This window comes from Oxyura jamaicensis, chromosome 3, assembly GCF_011077185.1.
Source record: "Oxyura jamaicensis isolate SHBP4307 breed ruddy duck chromosome 3, BPBGC_Ojam_1.0, whole genome shotgun sequence".
NCBI classification, from domain to species: Eukaryota; Metazoa; Chordata; class Aves; order Anseriformes; family Anatidae; genus Oxyura; species Oxyura jamaicensis.
The window spans coordinates 39,782,989-39,801,308 of NC_048895.1; the positions used below are offsets into that span (position 1 = coordinate 39,782,989).

Here is an 18,320-nt window from a genome sequence, read left to right on the forward strand (position 1 = left end):
TTGTAGTCTAACCTTAGAGCATGCAAACCGAACAGTCCCTGTTCCAATACACTGCACTTTGCAGAGCTTGAATTTACAGTATGAAAACAAGTAATTCTACATTGCAATTTGGAGTAGTACAGCTATAGTAGCTAGTATCTTACACAGAACTCCTGATCACAAAGTGCTTTACACCATGAAGCTCTTTGTAACCCATACCTCCAAACAAACCAGTTCATACCCAGCTGTCAGAGCACTAAATTTATAAGTACACTGCAAAAAGTTGAGTGCAGCAAAGAAATAGTCCCAATTTTCTATAAAATCTTTAATAGATTATCACCCATGCAATAAAGATTGCAACTTTAAATTTATATAGAAATATGTATTCATATCTCAAAAACTGCTGTCCATCAGGAGAAAAGGAATTCACAGTGAAAATGCCAACAGGCTTGAAGGGAAGTGTTTCAGCAATGATAAAAACGTTGAGGACAGACAATTTTCTGGGGTTTATATTCCTCTATATTCTTTTTCCAGCTGTATGACTGGCCACATCTTTGCTATTAGAGAATAAAAGCATAATCTCTGTTATATTTGCCACTACTGGCAGAGAGCTAAAAAGTGGAATATAGGTAACCCAAAAAGTGTCACAACTACTGTGATGGATCTGCAAGGGACAAAACTGCAGGTGAAGCACACACCTTTTATATTGCTTGAAGCTTTCTCTCAAATATATTAAGCAATGAAAATGCATTACCACTGCCCTATCAGTGCCAAATGAGCCTTCTTATGAGACTATATTTCCCATTCTCCATTCAAGCCTCAGGTCCTTCTTCCACCATCTGTACCCTATAGTCCTCCCAGTTTCTTAAAGGTTCCTGAACTATCACAGATAGTGCTGGATAATATTTTTGTTTCAGCAGATAGATATTTAAAAGATCAAATGCAATCTAGAATGAGATGAAAGAAACATTCTCATGGTATAGTATGGAAGGAAGTAAAGGTATGTCCTCTGGAAATAGAAGGATTAATAAAAGTAGGCTAATCCAGGATTTATTTGACTGGATTTCCAAATGTCTTTCCCTTGCTTTCTCTATTGTTTTTCTTCACCATGCTATCTTTATCCACTAATTATATACACATTGCCAGGTGAGTAGGTAAATCATAAGTAAATCCATCATAAATATGTCAACACAGTCAATTTGAGGGGGATGAAAGTATGTTCTTATACTATTTATCAGCATTATTTAGATCATTTCCATAAACATAAAAATGTCTTCTGAATTTTTGATAAAATTAAAACAGATTCTGAAAGGTATTCAGTTGCACACACATCTTTGTTTTAAGGCCCTGACACCAATACATGATGGAGAAAAGTCAGTCAGACCCAAAAATATTTACACAGCAAATTATGCCTCTGCACTCTGTTATGTGGCAGATTTGAAGACTACCAGATCTAATTTCACTTGTAGTCTACACTAAAGTTCCAGTTGACACGCTTACAAAGAAAAACCTTGTGCTTTAATTCCCAATTACACAATGAAAAGCTCCTCTCTAGCCTATGTGCCAAGTTACTAGACACTAGAACCACACTGGGACTTGTGATTGGTCATGGAAGTGAAGGCCACAGGCTACAGGAAAGAAAGCAATCTTCAGCCTCGTATGGTGTTTTATTTGTCTTTTAATACCTATGACAGTTACACGCTACGTGTGTTATACATAATATATACATGTATGGTTATAACTGCTTGTGAGGCTGCCCTGCAAACTACATACTGAAATGATTTGTCTTTAAAAAGTGGTAAGAACCAGGGGAATGGGGCTACTTCAAATTATTTCAATGATACAGTATACAGCAGAAGATCATTGCACCCACAAACAAAAGGAACTGTAAGTCCACAGAAGAATTGAGTCAAGGGTGGACAGCTGCTTCACCAAAGAAAACGCAAGGTGGAACTACACCCCAGAGTACAGCTGGAACCAGATTTGGACTACAGATATCATTTGTAAGCTAAAGAAACCCATCTAGGTGAAACAACACCCCAAAGCTACACAACCATTTATGTGTTTTTTTTATTTGCATTTAATGCAACAGAGTACCAGTTTTCATTTGGTCTCATATGCAAGCATGCAGTGTTGTAATTCTTGCAGCAGTGAAAAGCAAATTTGCAACTGAGATTACACACGAGTTTAAAAAAAAATCCCTTAATGTGAGATGGCTAGGCCTTTCGGTGAGTGCCAAAATAGCGGTATGATTTTCAGAGGTGCAAAATAAGACTGCAGTTCCTTCTGACGTCATTGGAAATGCCTGGGTGTTCAACACCTATAAAAATATGAGTGTTTCCTTAGATGCTTAAGGAGTAATCACGGGTGTTATTTTTAGACTAGGGTAGTCACTTTCCGCAGGCTCCTGCTATGGTAGTGGAGAGGAGCAACAATGTTCTAGGGAGCAATTCAGAGTAGAAGCCACATGTCTGAGTTAGGTTCTGCTAATTGTTATCAACGTAATGGATGGCTGGACTGCTTTTGCTTACAGTTTCTGTGGTTTTTGTTTGTTGTGTTTTTTTAAAAAAGAAAAAAACACAACAGGTATTACATTTCAAGTTGAAGAGATTCTGACAGTTAAGAGCAGGTGGGAAGAAGCATTTGAAGCAAACAGAGTATCTTATTCACACCTACCACAATTAACACTTTGTACTTTACATCTTTAAAGCCTTCACACAAGTAATACAACCTTATTTTGGAGATACATGGACCAAGCAATATGCCCTTATAACTCAGAAACAAGGAAAATTGTGAGTGACAGCACCCATTTTTGCACTAAGAACATAAATTCTGGACTACTTTTGTCATCTGGGTACATGTGTGGGAATTCAAGGTCTAAATGTAAAAACAAACTAAACATCATTAGCCAGACAACTGGTAGCTTCCGCTTCCCTCTGGATGGGCCCTCTGAAGAAGGAGATGTATTTCTACAAGCTACTATTTCAAGTAAGCACTTTCATAAAATGTGAACATTGTATTTCAAAGTCTTCCACCTCTATTTTTGTTCCAGCATTTACAATAGCAGAGGAAAATCATTACTGCAATAGCACCTGCCCTGTTATCGTTTCACACCAGTAGTTTGAGGATTGCTAGGACCATGCTATCTCAGTTTGTATTGAAGAGGTACTTGTAGGGCCTGCAGGAAGAGCTCCTAAAGAATATGTACAGAAACAGTCACAGAGGATAATAATTACATTGTATATGCTGGTTAAATGATGTGGAAAGAGCTGACTTCTATTCCTTAAAGAGATGTCTAATTTTATTAGATAGAAAAAAAGAGCATTGTATAGCACCGGTGAAGATTATGATCACCTCCATGCTTCAGCCTCTCAACATGAGGCATATTTAAATCCAACAAATCCAGTAATATTACAAGAACAAAACACACTCTTATGAGAGGGAAACGGAGTGCCCAATATGAGTAGCAGCTGAGAGGAAAAATATATAGCCACATGAGATGTATTCACTCACTCAGCAACATTTCACTAGTCACAACAGAGGAACAGCACATCAGTTACGCATTGTTCATCTGGGCAATCAGAGCTCAGAAAACATTTTATTCAGCAGTAAAACCATCCAAAATGAATCAACTTTACCAACTATATAAACGCTTTTATATTTGCTTGCTTGCAAGGATATAAAATAACATTCAGGAGGAGCCTCTTTTTACTTGGACAAAGTTAAGCAGCACAAATTCTTACCTAATTCTATATCACTTTCACAAGTGAAATTTCACCAATAATGTCCACCTGCATTTCAGATGCATAATCAAATGCATTCTCCCATGAGCAGGCTCTGTAGTACAATTTCCGGAATACTACCAGTATCTATATAGTACTCACAAGTAAAGAAAATCCTATTGTTCAGCCTCACTGAAATTAAATCAGTGCAATACAGAAATGACTACCTAAACTAAACATCAGTACATGGGTCTGAATTTGTGCAACAGTGATTAAATTTATGTTAGGCATTTAGTATCTGACTTCTCCATCACAGTGATGAATCCCCTTTGTCTTACTTGTAAGACAGTGCATATGCTTTGGTGGAAGATTTTGAACTGTGTTGCCCCAGTAGCAAAAAGCAGGCAAAGTTCAGCTTGCAAAGCTGTCTTAGTTTGAGGGTTGAGGACCCTCAGTGTCTTCCTAGAAAACACCTCCCATATCTCTCTGTTCAGCTCTCCAATGACCCAAACGCAGATCCAGAGCAAAAGAGATGCAGACCTTCCTCCTCCAAGAGATTATAGCAAAGTCCACCACTTAACACACAGCTTTCCTCTAGCCCTTAAGCACCTTGGTTGCAGCTTATGGAAACCCACTTAGATCCACACTTTCTTCCAATCCTTATCGTCTTACTAATAGGATCAGGGTATCTGCAGACATTTCACCATACAAATTTCAGGGAAAGCTGTGCTACGTATCTGAGTGTATGTAGGCAGGTGGTAGGCTTTGTTTCATGTTACAAAATGTTTCTTACCAGACAGGAAAAGAGTTGGGTTTGCTTAGTCTAGAGAAGAGGAGGCTTTGGGGAAACCTTATAAAAGCCTTCCCCTAAAGCAAAGATGGGGAGGGATTCTTTATCATGGACCATAGTGATAGGACAAGGGAATGGCTTTAAAATGAAAATGGGTAAATTTAGATTAGACATTAGGAATAAATTCTTTACTATGAGGGTGGTAAGGGCCTGGAACAGGCTGCCCAGAGAAGCTGTGGGTGCTCCATCCCTGGAAGTGTTCAAGGCCAGGTTGATTGGGGCTTTGGGCAACCTGGTGGGAGGTGTCCCTGCCCATGGAAGGCAGTTGCAACAGGATGATCTTTAAGGTCCCTTCCAACTCAAACCATTCTGTGGTTCTATGATTCCACAACTTTTTTTAAAACCATACAGTTTTGTTTCTGGCAGATATCTGGGAATGGGTGGCAATTAACAGTTGAACTGGAATTGTAGAAATTATTTATTTGACAAAGGCATACAAAGCCTGCAATGGGTCAACACTGAGGGGGCTGTTTGAGTTTAAATAGAAAAAAAATAATGTTGAGTAATATCTTGATTCCTCCCATTTGGTATTGATAAAGAAAACCTTCCCACTCTAAAGATCTACCTCCATAACCATTTCTTAGTATGTGAATTTTATAATAGCTTTACTTTCATTTTCCTTCATATATAAGCACCACCTTATTCAGGGCCCTTTCAGCTGCACGGCTCATTGATAGTTTCCAAGATAGAATATGAAGCACCTTGACAAAAAATGATCATTCCACTATCCTTTCAGCATGCTCTTCTTGAACACCATTCCATGCAAGTAACATCAGCAAGAGGAATTTAACATGTTACTATTTTAACTAGCACTAATCTCTAAGAGGCCAATCATACAGAGCAAGGGGTATACTCATCCCATAGCTCTCTATAGAGTCCATCTGCCCTCGTTGCAACTCTCCATAGGACTAGAGACACTTCAAGTTCGTGTCCTTCTGTTGCATCAGTGCCAAATATTGAGGGCAATTATAACCATAGGATATGCTGAAAAATCAAGACACTGACAGCAAAAATGGAGTCTGTCCATTGACTACCAAGTTCAGAGTCAGACCCTATATGGGGCCATCTACCACTGAGAAGGTCGCTTAAAGAGCACCCAGATTGTAAAAGGAGACAACAAATGTTTTATGCGTGTATGTGTTCTTACCATTAGAGATTTGCCACTTGTTTAAAAAGAAAGCTCTTGATGCAAATGGAGGAGAAGCACTTGGCCTTGGAGTGTTGAAACAATGTTACCAAAAGGCATACACTCTGCACCTATAGTGGCAAATAGCATTTGGAAACACTTTGTACTTGTGTAGAAGACAGCTAAAATGCTGGCTGAATACTGAATACTAAGAAAAAATACAGTCGAGTCTAAAAAAGGTGAAACTGTTTGCTATTCTAACTGTAAGTATCAATAGAAAATTCTGCATTTCAACCTGAAAAATTGCAAGACACCTACATCATGTTAATTCTGTGGAAAAAAAGTAAGGAAAGCAGAGAACCGCAGGACTGGACTCCGTATATGGTCTTTTATAGACAAAATAAAACTCCGCTACCAACACCAGTACATAGTAGATTTTCTTCCAAACAAATGAAATCCCCACCTGAAATTAATTCTGAAGCTACTCAATCCAGTGTCCCAATCTTCCTAAGAAATACTCAACTAAAAACAGGTAAGTACTAGGAAAAGTACTAGAAATGAGTAGAGGCTGATAGTTGCTTAGAAAGGAGTATACCTCTTCCCTCCCTCACAATCCTACATTCACTGCTGGTACATGTAGATCATGTTCGTGGTTCTCACTCACAGAGGGGAATCTCTGTAGCTTCTCAACAATCCCACTGGGATTCCACATGGGTAAAAAGTGTCACCTCACTGAAAAAAACTCAAAAGATGGACTGTTTATGCGCAGTGAGACTTTAATCCCAAGGCTAATTATTTGAGGCAAACAAACAAACAACAACAACAAAAAAAAAAACACTAATTGTTTCCATAGAATCTCAAAAAAAAAATCCAGGCTGGATTACACTGTACACACTAGATATGACTGTGACTGTAAATCCACAAGGAGTGATTCTACAGTACTGAACTTTCCTGGTGACATCCAGCCTCTCCTGCCAATGAGAGGCATCTTTTTTCATTCATTCAAGCTTGATCATTTCTCTCCTATTCTTGTCTGAAGAATGAAGATGCTTGCCTCTACTAGTTATCTGTCTTCCCATTCACCAGTAGACTTTCTTCCAGGAAGAGGTTTCTGATAAGAAACATATTTAGATTCCATCCATAGAAGACCACACAGACTTCAGAGTGAATCCGGGACACTGACTGTAACTCTATTTTTAGACACTGAAGTCAGACTGAACACAAGGTCAATTTCTCTTTCAGGCTGCAGTGAACCTCTCTAATCTGCTGAATTTAATGAAGTTGTGCCAACACAAGGAAAAGCAGCGTTTTGTCCATAATACATAGTCCTAGTCTCTTCTTCCAAACAATTTGCCATAGTTGTGGCTTCTAAATTTATATATATAAATTTTAAGGTTTTTTGATGTGTTTTTTTGGGGGGGGGGTTGTTTGGTGTTTTTTTTCAAGGACAACAGGAGTTGTATTACCAGCCAAAGGAGGTAAAGCAGATAAATCCTTATAGGTCACACTGAAAATGTAAATGAAAGAAAAAGTACTGTTTAACAACAACTCACTAAACAGTGTTGGCAGTTCAGACATGCTGCAAACAATGCAGTATATTTGCATTTTAAGTAAAGTTGTTCTAGGTTTCTTAAGCTAAGGGATATTGTATTTTCCTATGTTAAAGTTATACTGAAATACAGGCTAGTGAAAATGAAAAGACTTGCAGAATTTTTCAAACTTATTTTGCAAGTTAAGAGAAAAACATAAAATATGCTATCTCCTCTTCATGTTAAGTCTAGGAGCTAACATGATTTTTAATTCCAGTCCAGTCCAGTCTTGACTGAAAGAGGGCTAATGACCAGTCTGACATACCATAAAGCTAACTACTTCTAGTTGTTTAGAAAATCACCACTCTTGTCCTCTTTTTAACCAGTAGGAAAACTGGTTAAACAGGTGTAAGGAGGTTAACTGACTTAGACTAAGGTTACAGAGTCAAGAAGACAATCCTACCACCTCTGGCCAGTCAGACTTGACTTTCTGATTTCCATGTAGTAATGAAGAAAGATCTTGGCCAGTGGCCCCTTGTTTCAACTGCTGTATATGCACACATGGCCAGTGGAAGTGTACTGGATCAAGCAGTAGGCTTCAGAAGCTTCCAGTCTCATGGTTTCCATCCACATGCTCAAAAGGCTGTAGTTCTCTAACTAGTTCCTACTGAATGTAGCACATCCATCCAAAATACAATGAAGACAAACTATTTTTTTGTTTAGTCTTTCTTTAAGTTTTGCTATCTGAAGTTTCCAAACATATTATCTTAAGTTTTTAATAATAGCATCTAATGCAGCAAATGGTCAAATTGCTGTATTTTCTTCATTTCTTGATTTGACGCTGACTAAATACTACCCTAACCGAAGTATTTAAATTGGTGTTAACATTCAGAAACACAGCTAAGCTACTAGTGAGCCTCCTTTCATATAGTATACTTCATATTTATTCTGACACCTGCAGCCACCAAGGAGACTGGATTACAGCAGACCATAATACTCTATGAACCATGGTTATAATTAGGTGTCACATCCATTGTAATCCTATGGACGTCATCATGTGTTACCAGCATCTGTTGACAGATTTCATACCAGGCATATCACTGAAATGGCAAGTCTGGAGAGGGCAGCCCACAATAGAAACAATGGCGTTTATTTTTGGTCTGTTCCAAGACTGCCTAATAGCAAATATACGCTGCCAACTGCCAGGGCTCCACTGAGATCACTTTTCTATATTATATTACCAGTTTGAACAGAGATCAGTGCCCATGTATCTGCAATCTTTTCCTAATAAATAAAGTAAAAAAGAATGTACTTTCTGTAACTGTCTTTAGAAAAAGATACAAGCATTGAAACCTTAAAAGTTTATCAGAACCTTTACATGCAACTACTTATTTTCCACATCATAGTAAATTCAGACTCTTTTCCAAGGCAAGGAATGAGGATCCCCCTCCTAAATTTTATTTAAATGCGGTATCACTTAAATATTAAAAACAAGCACTGGGGACAGGCAACATAAAGTAGCAAAGGCACTATCTCTCTGTTCTTTGGAAGTAAGCTTTCATTTGTCAGTAGGGAAAGCAGACTTTCTGCTGAAGCACTGTCTATTTGAAGGAATGGAGACAGACTTTGCAGTGGGGTCTTATATCAACTACTCCCTGATCTTCTGCTAAAGAGATTTTCTGCAAACAAAAGAAAGCGTACAGAATTCAAATTCTCCTATTATTTATCTGCATTCTAGGAAAACTACATCAGAGTACTGACTACCCTGTAACCCATCCATTATTTCTTTATTTTGAAAATGCAGCATTCTCTGAAATGATGGACAACTGAATCCTCATCATATGTAACCACAATGTGTTACAGCTGAGCAATTTCAAATCCTTAATACTGATATCACTTTCATCCTCAATTATAAAATTTAAAAATAAATATAAATTCACCACCTAAAGAGTGTAAAAGTAAAACAGACATCACTGTTGATGTGTAATAATTGGTTAGGAGTTGCAGCAGCTGGTCAAGAAAAGCTGATCAAGAAAAATGAACTTCAACCTAGCCCTGAACTTTTCACATTATCACACTACATCAGAATCTAAATAGATGTGAATACAGGAAAATGAAATGCACAAACTCAAAGCAGGAGGAAGGCTACAAGTAAAAACTGAGAGGAAAATATTGGCTCTATTTTAATGGAAAAGCAAACACATTGGCAACCAACAATTCTAACAGCTCTTACTTCTGTGGTCATAAAGAAGCCATGACTGTAACAGTGGGACAGATTGTCTTCCGATATAATTTTTGCACCTGTATTTTCTTGATTTCTTGATTTGACGGGGGCTAAATATTACTGTAACCGAATTCCACAGAACTTGTTAACTTCTACTTCAGTTTTTGGAGTGAGCTGCTCACCTATAGCAAAAACACATACCACCTTAGTTTAGAGCTCTGTTTCTCTCTCTCCGTCCTTCCCTTTTTTTCCTTCTTGCAACCAGCAGATAACCTTTTAATCCCAGATCTGTTGACTGTGACTTCAACATCACCTTTTACATTAGGAAGTACCAAATCCTTTATTATATTTCACATCTCTCTTCCATGTGCTGCTTAAAACTCAGTCTTCTGAAATTAGATCTTTCTGAAATTACTCAAGTACCACATCATTGACAAGAATATTGATAGGGTTATAATCTGTGCCTATGTTCAGAAACAGGGCATAGGTAGTGCTTGGTGACACAATAGTTTTCCTGTACCTAGAAGATGAAAAGTATTTCCTCTACAGATGTTTTTTACCCAGACAGTGAATGGCATGTGGGAACCTAGCTCATTAAATACACTTATCCATACCTATCCTGAAAATATTTCTAGGCAATATTTTTTTTGTAAGATCAGACAGTTACATTCAAGACTAAGTTGTAATATGAACTGAGCAGCCAGATCACAGTTTTGAAAGTGAACTCTCAGTCTCTCTCAGACATACTGCAAGCAAACCTTTTTTTTTTTTTTTCACAAATTCGAACAATTTCATGCATCACCCTGGCTACAAATGCAATTTACTCTTTTTGAGAAGCAATCAGGCACATACATCAATTCAGAAACTGCTTTCTGAAAGGAAGACCCAGGAAGTGAAGTTAAAAATCACTGGAATCTCTATCAACAACTAATATATAAATGTAGAGGTACTGCCAAATATTGCCAGTAAAATATAAAAAGACACATCTGGCTCTCATTAATAAGTGTCATCTTACATAGGTTTCATTTCAGAATCCAGAAAGCGTGTGCTTTTTCCTCAAAATAAGGCATAAGTAATAATATGTAATATATATGCATTATACAATGGAAAATACTCTTCTAAAATAAGCACCCCTTACTGCACAGCCCTGCAATTCCAGATGCAGTATGGCTACAAGAGAGACACAAAGATGCACATATACAGACACACATGACTTCATTTCCAGACCTTCCTTTGCTGTTTCTCCCATGCTGGGTCCAGGAGCAGGTCCCTGTCCCATTCTTCTTCTTGGGTCATGTACTCATCTTCTTCATAGTTGTAGGTGTACTGCATGTTTGTTTCTATCTGGTTCATGCTGTTCATTCTACCCAGGGATCAGCTTTAACCGCTGTTGCTTCTACTACAGTTAAATATATATATATTAAAGTTTAGTTCAGTTGCTGATGGCTTGTAGGTAGCAGTGCTGATTTTTTTTTTTCCTTTTTCTTTTCCAAGGAGACAGGGTGTGAATAGCGATGAGTCTTGGCGAGAGCAGAGGCTGAAACTGACGGGTAGGCACTGACCGGTGGTGCCCTTCCTTCCTTCCCGCTTTCTCCCTCTCCTCCTTCCCTCCCTCGCTCTCTCTGTGCTGCTGCAGCTCCCTGCGGCTGACCCCCCGGAGAAGCCCGGCGCTGCCCATCGCCGCGGCTTATTATCGCCGCGGGGCTGTCACGTGGCCGGCCGGCTGCCCCGCCGCAGGCGCCGAGCGGTTCGCGCTGGGGCCGGCGCCGCTGAGGGGGCAGCCAGAGGGGAGGGCGGGACGCGGGATTCGCCAGCGCAAACGCTCTGAACAAAAAGCTACCGCCCTCCCGTCTGCCTAATGAGATTTTTTTGCATCTACTTACTTGTATTTCTCAAGGCTCGTGTATGGCTTGTTAACGTAGCACAACTTTGTTTGTCATCCGTCCGTGGGGACCCTTCAGTCACTTGTCACTGTCCTCTTCAGATTAGGGGGCACCAGAGCCAAGGCAGAAAAGGACACCCGGGAGATGAAACAATGGTAATGAAGATCAGGTCTGGAGTTAAATGAGGAAGTATGCATCACAACTGAGAAAAGCATTGTGGCTCTTTTTTGTCCAGGAAACATACCTGGTGCACCCTAAAAGCAGACACCTAGAAGGGCACAGGGTCTGCAGAACCACTGACTTTAAAATGTGTGACAGCACCCACAGCAACCACCCATCTGTGCTTTCCACAAGGTAAAATCTGACAAAATAGCACTGAGATCAAGCATATTGGCAACCATATTCCCTGTCTCCTGTGTCATATCATGTCAGTTGTCCTAGCGACAATGTTTCCCGAGGAACTGGCAAGTTTACTGTGTTCAGCCAGGCTGTCAGCAATGCCTGCACCCATCAGCCAAGGTCATCCTCGCTAGGGGTGTCTGTACTGGATACAATTTCAACTTTACAAAGAAGAAATGCTCACCGAAGCTGAACTTCCAGAAGCCATGGCAAAGCCAGACAAGAAAGAACTGTTCAGTGAAGGCAACTACAGGTACCTAAACCAATGTGAATGAATAACCAGGATAAGTAACAGCTAGAGAGCATATGTCCTGCACTCAATGCTATTAATTAAAGCTCTGCTTTATACCAAGTTGCCTTCTATCCTGCATGTCCCTGAAATTCAGACGGCCATATACACATACACAGCTCATATCTACCCATCAGTTCAAAAAAAAATTCATAAATGTAATACTAAGATTGAAAATTTGAATTCAGAATAGGTTTCTAACACAAATGTTTTATGCAGTCAAATCAAGCTTAACTTCCTAAGTTTGATGTACCTACCACAAGACAAATAGTCTAAAAATAAAATTCCAGGTCTAAGAAGCAAAGTCAGAAACACATGCTTTTCACCTGCTCAATACAATCACTTTCAAGGTTGCTATAGTATTTCCATCCAAAATGATGCAAATGGTGATGAATGCTGTGCACAGATGAATACTCTCTTAGGAAACTCTCAGACCATGTCTAAAATAGCGATTATAAAAAAAATAATGTGCATGTAAGAACACATTATGCCTATGCTGATGTAATTTGTGTGTTTTATTCATTTGCCGGCCCTCATCATGTAACTTGGGCCAGAGTGTCTAGGTCATGAAATAAAAACTGAGGCATTATGATGACAATATCTGATGATACTGCAGATTAATGCTGGAATCAGATTCATGCCTAGACTTCTGGAAATCAAAGGAAAATCTACCCTTATTTTCTAGAATTTTGAAAGAAGGATATTTTTTTTCCTTAAAAAATTATAACTGAATTTGCTCAAAACACAGCTGGTCACTGCTGAAAAGGTATGCTCAATTTTTCATGTTTCATGTAAGTAGGTAAACTTAGTACTTTAATAACAAAGCCAACCAAAGTGTCATCATTGTTCCAAAGAACTAACACCTAGAACCACAGAATCTCTCAGAATATCTGAGAGAGAGGAAAAAAAAAAAAAAAACTCAAGTTAATTCCAAACAGGAACAAACAAACACACATTTTTATGTAACAGGTAAATAATTCAAAAAACAATTTGGGTAGGTTATGTTAGTTCACTTTAGATGAAAAAATATTTCAGAATGAAAAAGTTATTTTTTTTCCACTTCGAAAATGTCAAAATAAGAGGGTTCAACTTTACCAATGTGCATTTTGAGAGAGATGAGCGTTTTAACTATGAAAGAGGAAGCTAAATGTAATATCCTGATTTTAAAAGAACTGTCTATTTTGATGGTATCTGACCTGTTTTAGGTTCTCTAAATAACTGCTTACTGACCCTTAATCAGACAGCATGAGTAGGCAGGGAAGATATTTATAGATGAAGCATTAGGAGGAGTATCTGGTATTTTGTTTACTACTTTAATTTAATTTTATAAACGAACTGTGCGGATGGTAATGAGAAGCATATGAATGGAGGGCTATAGTGGAAAGAGAGCCAAAATGGAATTGTGACGCCAAATATGAAGTGCAAAGAGAGCTGCCTCTTCCAGATCACCTAGAGAAAAGGAAAACTGAGCCCAGCAGAGTACCATGAGTCAAGCGGACATGGAGAGGCAGCAGTGTGCTCAATCAGCTTATTCCCACATCAGAGGTAGGTTAAGACTAACCACTAAAGCTGGCAGAGTTGCACAGCTAGAAAATCTGTCATCCTAAGGAGACAGGAAATCAAATGAAAACAGAAATATACAAGCTGAGCAGGAGAGGAAAGACAGAAGTCCTAAGAACAGAAAGAGGTAGAAACAAGGTGACCCACATACATATAGAACTTAAAGCTGATGCAGCACTTGACATCCCGCAGGTGTATTTGAGCAAGAAATAACACTGATCATTTGTAATTTAAGACAAAAAGAATACTGATGTTTTCCAAACATATTAAAAGAAATAAGGTGGCTCTTGGAGATCAAAAGTGGAGATAGCAGTGCAGAACTGTCAACTATTTCTATCTTTTATTTGACAAGAGGTATGCAGATGTAGTTCACGCTAACATAAATGCCAGTAAAGGCTTACCCAGGAGAATGCCTTTACGCCCCAAAGAACACGATGACCACAAGATATGATTTGCACTTTCCATGCAAGAGGAGCACCAAGAAAGCCAGAACTTTCCAAATAGGAGCAGCAGGTCTGTGGGTATTCAGTATTTCTTATCACAGTTCCAGCTTAGGAAGGATCTTTGAAACTAATGTATTCTAAGCAAAAGCCTCCTGGAACATACTGCTTTAAGCTCCTTGAGAAACAAAGGGCTTTTCTAACTACCTTTATTTAGCACTTGTTTACACTTCCTGTGGCAGCTTTTATCACCTTTTTTAATTAAACAGAAATTATCTCATGGTTTATTTTTAACATCCATTTGTTTCCTAAAAACCTGTCATATCATTCTTTCAAGAAATCACCCCTCCATATCTTCACTGTTCATCAGAATTCCTTTGACCTATTTCTTACTCTTTCCTCTTAAATTCTCAGAAAATCCAACTTCTTCATAGAATTTTAAAAATGCTGAAAATTTCATCCGTTTCTCCAGATTAGTCTTCTATTTGAACTTAGTTAGATTTGGAGTAAGAAATAAGCCAGATTTCTCCACTTAAATAATCATCTGTGAAATAATCAACTGATGTGAAAGTGATCACCATTAGTTTTCACTTTTAACATTTCTGTATAGGAACACAACTGACCACCATCTGCCAAAATTGTGTCAGAAAGGCCACAGGAAGATAAAGGACCTTATGAGAGCTCCATAAGTCAGAAGCCTTTAAGCAAACATCTTTCCATATGCACACCTTGTTTATCTGTGAAAAAGAACAGTAGGATGATTTTTCAGGAAAGAAGTCAATGAAACCAAAAAATTCAAGGTGACTGTTTAGTTACTTAAACTCCTAACAGAATCTAATTAATGCTAAGAGGGACCAAAAAGCCCTTTTATTTTCAAAGCATGCCATAACTCTCGCAGAATCTCCCTTTGCTTGCAGCAGGTATCTACTACTTTAAAGCTTAATCATGAAAAAAAAAAAAAAGAATTAAGGATCATTAAGATTGGGCCAAAATGTTGGATTCTGTTAAAAATGATGTATGAGTTTCCCAAATAAATCTAAACAGAAAAGGACAAGTGTTATAAGATGTGTTTATTTATGGGAGTTTGGGAGGAACAAGCCTTTTTTTCCTCATTGCAATAAACAAGCCTCTTTCATTTCAGAAAAAAAAAAAAAAAAAGTTAATGTTTATTCATGTCTTTACATATTTAATTTAAATTCACTTCCTATTCCTGGAACGAACACGTACAGAAGGAAGGGAGGGAAGAGAGCAAAGAAACATACATAGAGAAACCAAAATTCTGATTCTGCTTGAGTTAAAGCAAAGCACCACTGTGAGCATAGAGCATATTAGCTCTCCCACATCTTGCACCAAGAGACACAGGCTTTGACTTTGAAAAAAAACAATATTAACTATACAAACACTAAGTATGCATTATATATGTGTGCATTTTAAAAGTACGCTACTTCAAGTGACAGGTTTGGAAATACAAATGGAGAAAGATGAAAAAATGCACTGCTGACTTCATAGAAACAATTGCCATCGTCAAAAGATCTCAAAGTGCTTCATCAGCTATATATAGAAACAACTCACTCTGCCCCTGAAATTCAGCCATGGATGAAGTGTAGCAAGAAACATTTATAGGACAGACAAATACTACCAAAGCATAGCTTGGGCTTCAGGACTATGGAGAAAATGCTGACTGCACTGAGATCACTGGCTGTTGCCAACCCTTTGTGCGGAAGGAAAATCACGGGGCTGAGACACTGGGTGATCTACACCAGCTGAAGATGCCCTATGTAACCTTCAGCAAGTCACTTCAAGTAAATTTTTCCTAAAAAGCTAAGTGTTGACCCATTAGACTGTTCCCACTGAGATAAACAAGCTTATTGTGCTGCGCCCTCCCATCTCTAAAATAGAGTCAGCATAGCTTCCTTTGGTTTTTAGTGTCCACCTAGAACACAAATTGTTTGGAGCAGAGGCGTTCTATCTCTAAAAGCCCTGATCAGCCAACAGAACAATTAAAATTAGTGTGCTTTACCTACTCCACCTCCATCTCTGTCTTACAGGTCTGTGTGTAGCCTGCAAACATGCCTGGCAGTACACTAGCATGCCAGTCTTGCTAAGGCATTCAGGGGCCCTCATACTCTGGAGGGGATGTCCCTATCATCCATAGAGCTACGTCTGCAGCCTTGTAGTCTGCAGAGCACGTGGTCCTGGTTCTCAGAAAGGCTTCAAGGCAAATATTAACAGGAAACATTCAAAATCTGGTCTCTGCCACAGTATCACTACACTAGTATGTAGTAGTATGTGCTACATAATACCAACCACAAACTCAGATGTGAGCACAGAAAGATACAGCAGGGCAGTGGGCAAACCATCCAACAATGCCTGCTGCCACACTGCACTACACAAGATCACACCTTCCATGAATGAGAAAAACCCTCAGCCCTTAAATTCCCACAGATCTCTACTAAATATTTCAGAAAACAACATGATACCTGAACTTCCTAATAATTTGAGCTTGCTTCTTGAGGACACCTCGGTTGTTTAATGGTTCTTGTCTGAATAGGTGCAACTCACAAAAACAGAATGAATTGTGAACTAAACAAAATCAGAAGTTTTGATAGACGGTTTGCAGAGATTAGAAATGTAACATCAAATGAAAAACTGGGAAATGTATATGGCAATTTATAAGCAACACTGCAGCCAGCCTGTTAGCAGACTGAAGTTGTAGAGCAATATGCAGTTACAACGTAATACACACGGTAACAGGTGGGGAAACTACAAATAGTGCTGGCATAGGATTGGAAAAAATGGTGAGACAGAGCCAGGATTTTAAAAATGGTTCAGTGATGAAAGTGTAAGGAGCAGGACTGGGAGTATAGCATGGCCTATTACAAATCTTCAGAAGAGCCATCGTGTTCTGAGAACCCTGGCTGTGCTCCTGTTTTATGTTGGCTTAGCCTTATCACACAAAGATATAAAGCAAGGAAGAAACTAGGGGCCTAAGGCAATGCTGAAGCCTGCAACTGGCTACGCAGTTTGTACTTCATGAATAGAACCAGCTCAAAAAAAAAATCCCTTAGCCAGCCAGCCTGTGTGTGACCCATGACTGATTTACTTGAGACATTTTTTCTCTTTTTTCTAAACACAGCATTATTCAGCAATAGTTTTGGTCACAGTGAGGAAAGAGAACACAGATGTGTGTGTGCGATAAGGAATACAGAGACAACATGACTTTATTTGTCTAGAAACAAAGGCTGTCAACTAAGTCAGATTTTCCAGACTACAGTTATCTGGGGGGCACAGAGGAGACCTGGCAGGTTTTAAATCACTGAGGTATGAGGTAGAGATTATGGGCACAGGATATGGGCACTGGATATCAGACACTGCTGTGTTCTAACCTCAGCATTTGTACAGATTCACCGAATGACCTTAGAGAAGTTGTGGTCTCTGTGCCCTCATTTCTCCTTCCAGATACACTGATGTAATTTCATTAATGTCAACAAAATTAAAATAATACAACCACGAAGAAAAACTGTTAGAACAAATTGCTAGTCTATAAAAATGAATACTAACTACTTATTTATCATTCTACAGGAACGACACAAAGATCAGTAAAATGGGCAAATTCAGCCCTATATAAGGCAGCATTGGGCTCAACCTGAATTACTGCCAAACACAGACAACACGTTCTTTTTGCAACACAAATTGTGCAAGTTTTTCTTTCCGAACTCCTGTCCTTGCATCCTGTCCAACAAAGCGTCACTCTGACACTTAGGTATATTAACAATCAGCACAGAGAAAATGAGCAGTGTTCCTGCTGTGCCTGAAGTTAAAGCAGGGCCTTTATTTTCCAATTCCTATTCTGAAGACAATTGTTCTTTTTCCAGCTATGATCTCTCTCACTAATTTTGGCCATATTCTCATCTCAGGAGCAATGGGTGTCAGTTTTGGACAACATACTTTCCAGTACAAGACTGGTTGTTCTTGAAATCTACCAGCAACAATCCACTCATGCTGATGACTCTTGTCCATTCTCAATGTCTGGATTTGTTTCTTAATCGGCTCATCTCTCTTTCTGTGAAAGTTCAGATCAGCATACATGAAGAAAAAGTATTTGCATGCTTCTTCACTTAAAGACAGTTCGTTTATAGGATAAATATAGCAGAGTTGTGATAATATGCAATCTAGATCTCTGTTGTGCCCCGTAGTTAGATCTGGAATAGCTGTTAACTCCCTGAATTTCTTAACTGAACTGAAACTGCTTTTTTTTCCAAGTCAGATGCTGTTCTGGGTATTTTTTCCATTTCATCTGATAATAGTTAATACAGATA

At 38.7% G+C, this 18,320-nt stretch overlaps 1 protein-coding gene across 2 annotated transcripts in view; it reads right to left on the reverse strand.

Moving 5' to 3' along the window:
• ACTN2 (actinin alpha 2) overlaps positions 1-11,103 on the reverse strand; it is a 70,723-nt gene extending 59,620 nt beyond the window's left edge. Inside the window, exon 1 of one of the 2 annotated variants that reach the window (XM_035320784.1) lies at positions 10,658-11,103. In XM_035320784.1, coding sequence (XP_035176675.1) covers positions 10,658-10,792 — 135 coding nt within the window. In that variant the 5' untranslated portion in view covers positions 10,793-11,103. The remainder of the gene's footprint in view (positions 1-10,657) is intronic. The other variant, XM_035320783.1, reaches the window with a different exon arrangement.
• Between the last annotated feature and the right edge of the window lie 7,217 nt (positions 11,104-18,320).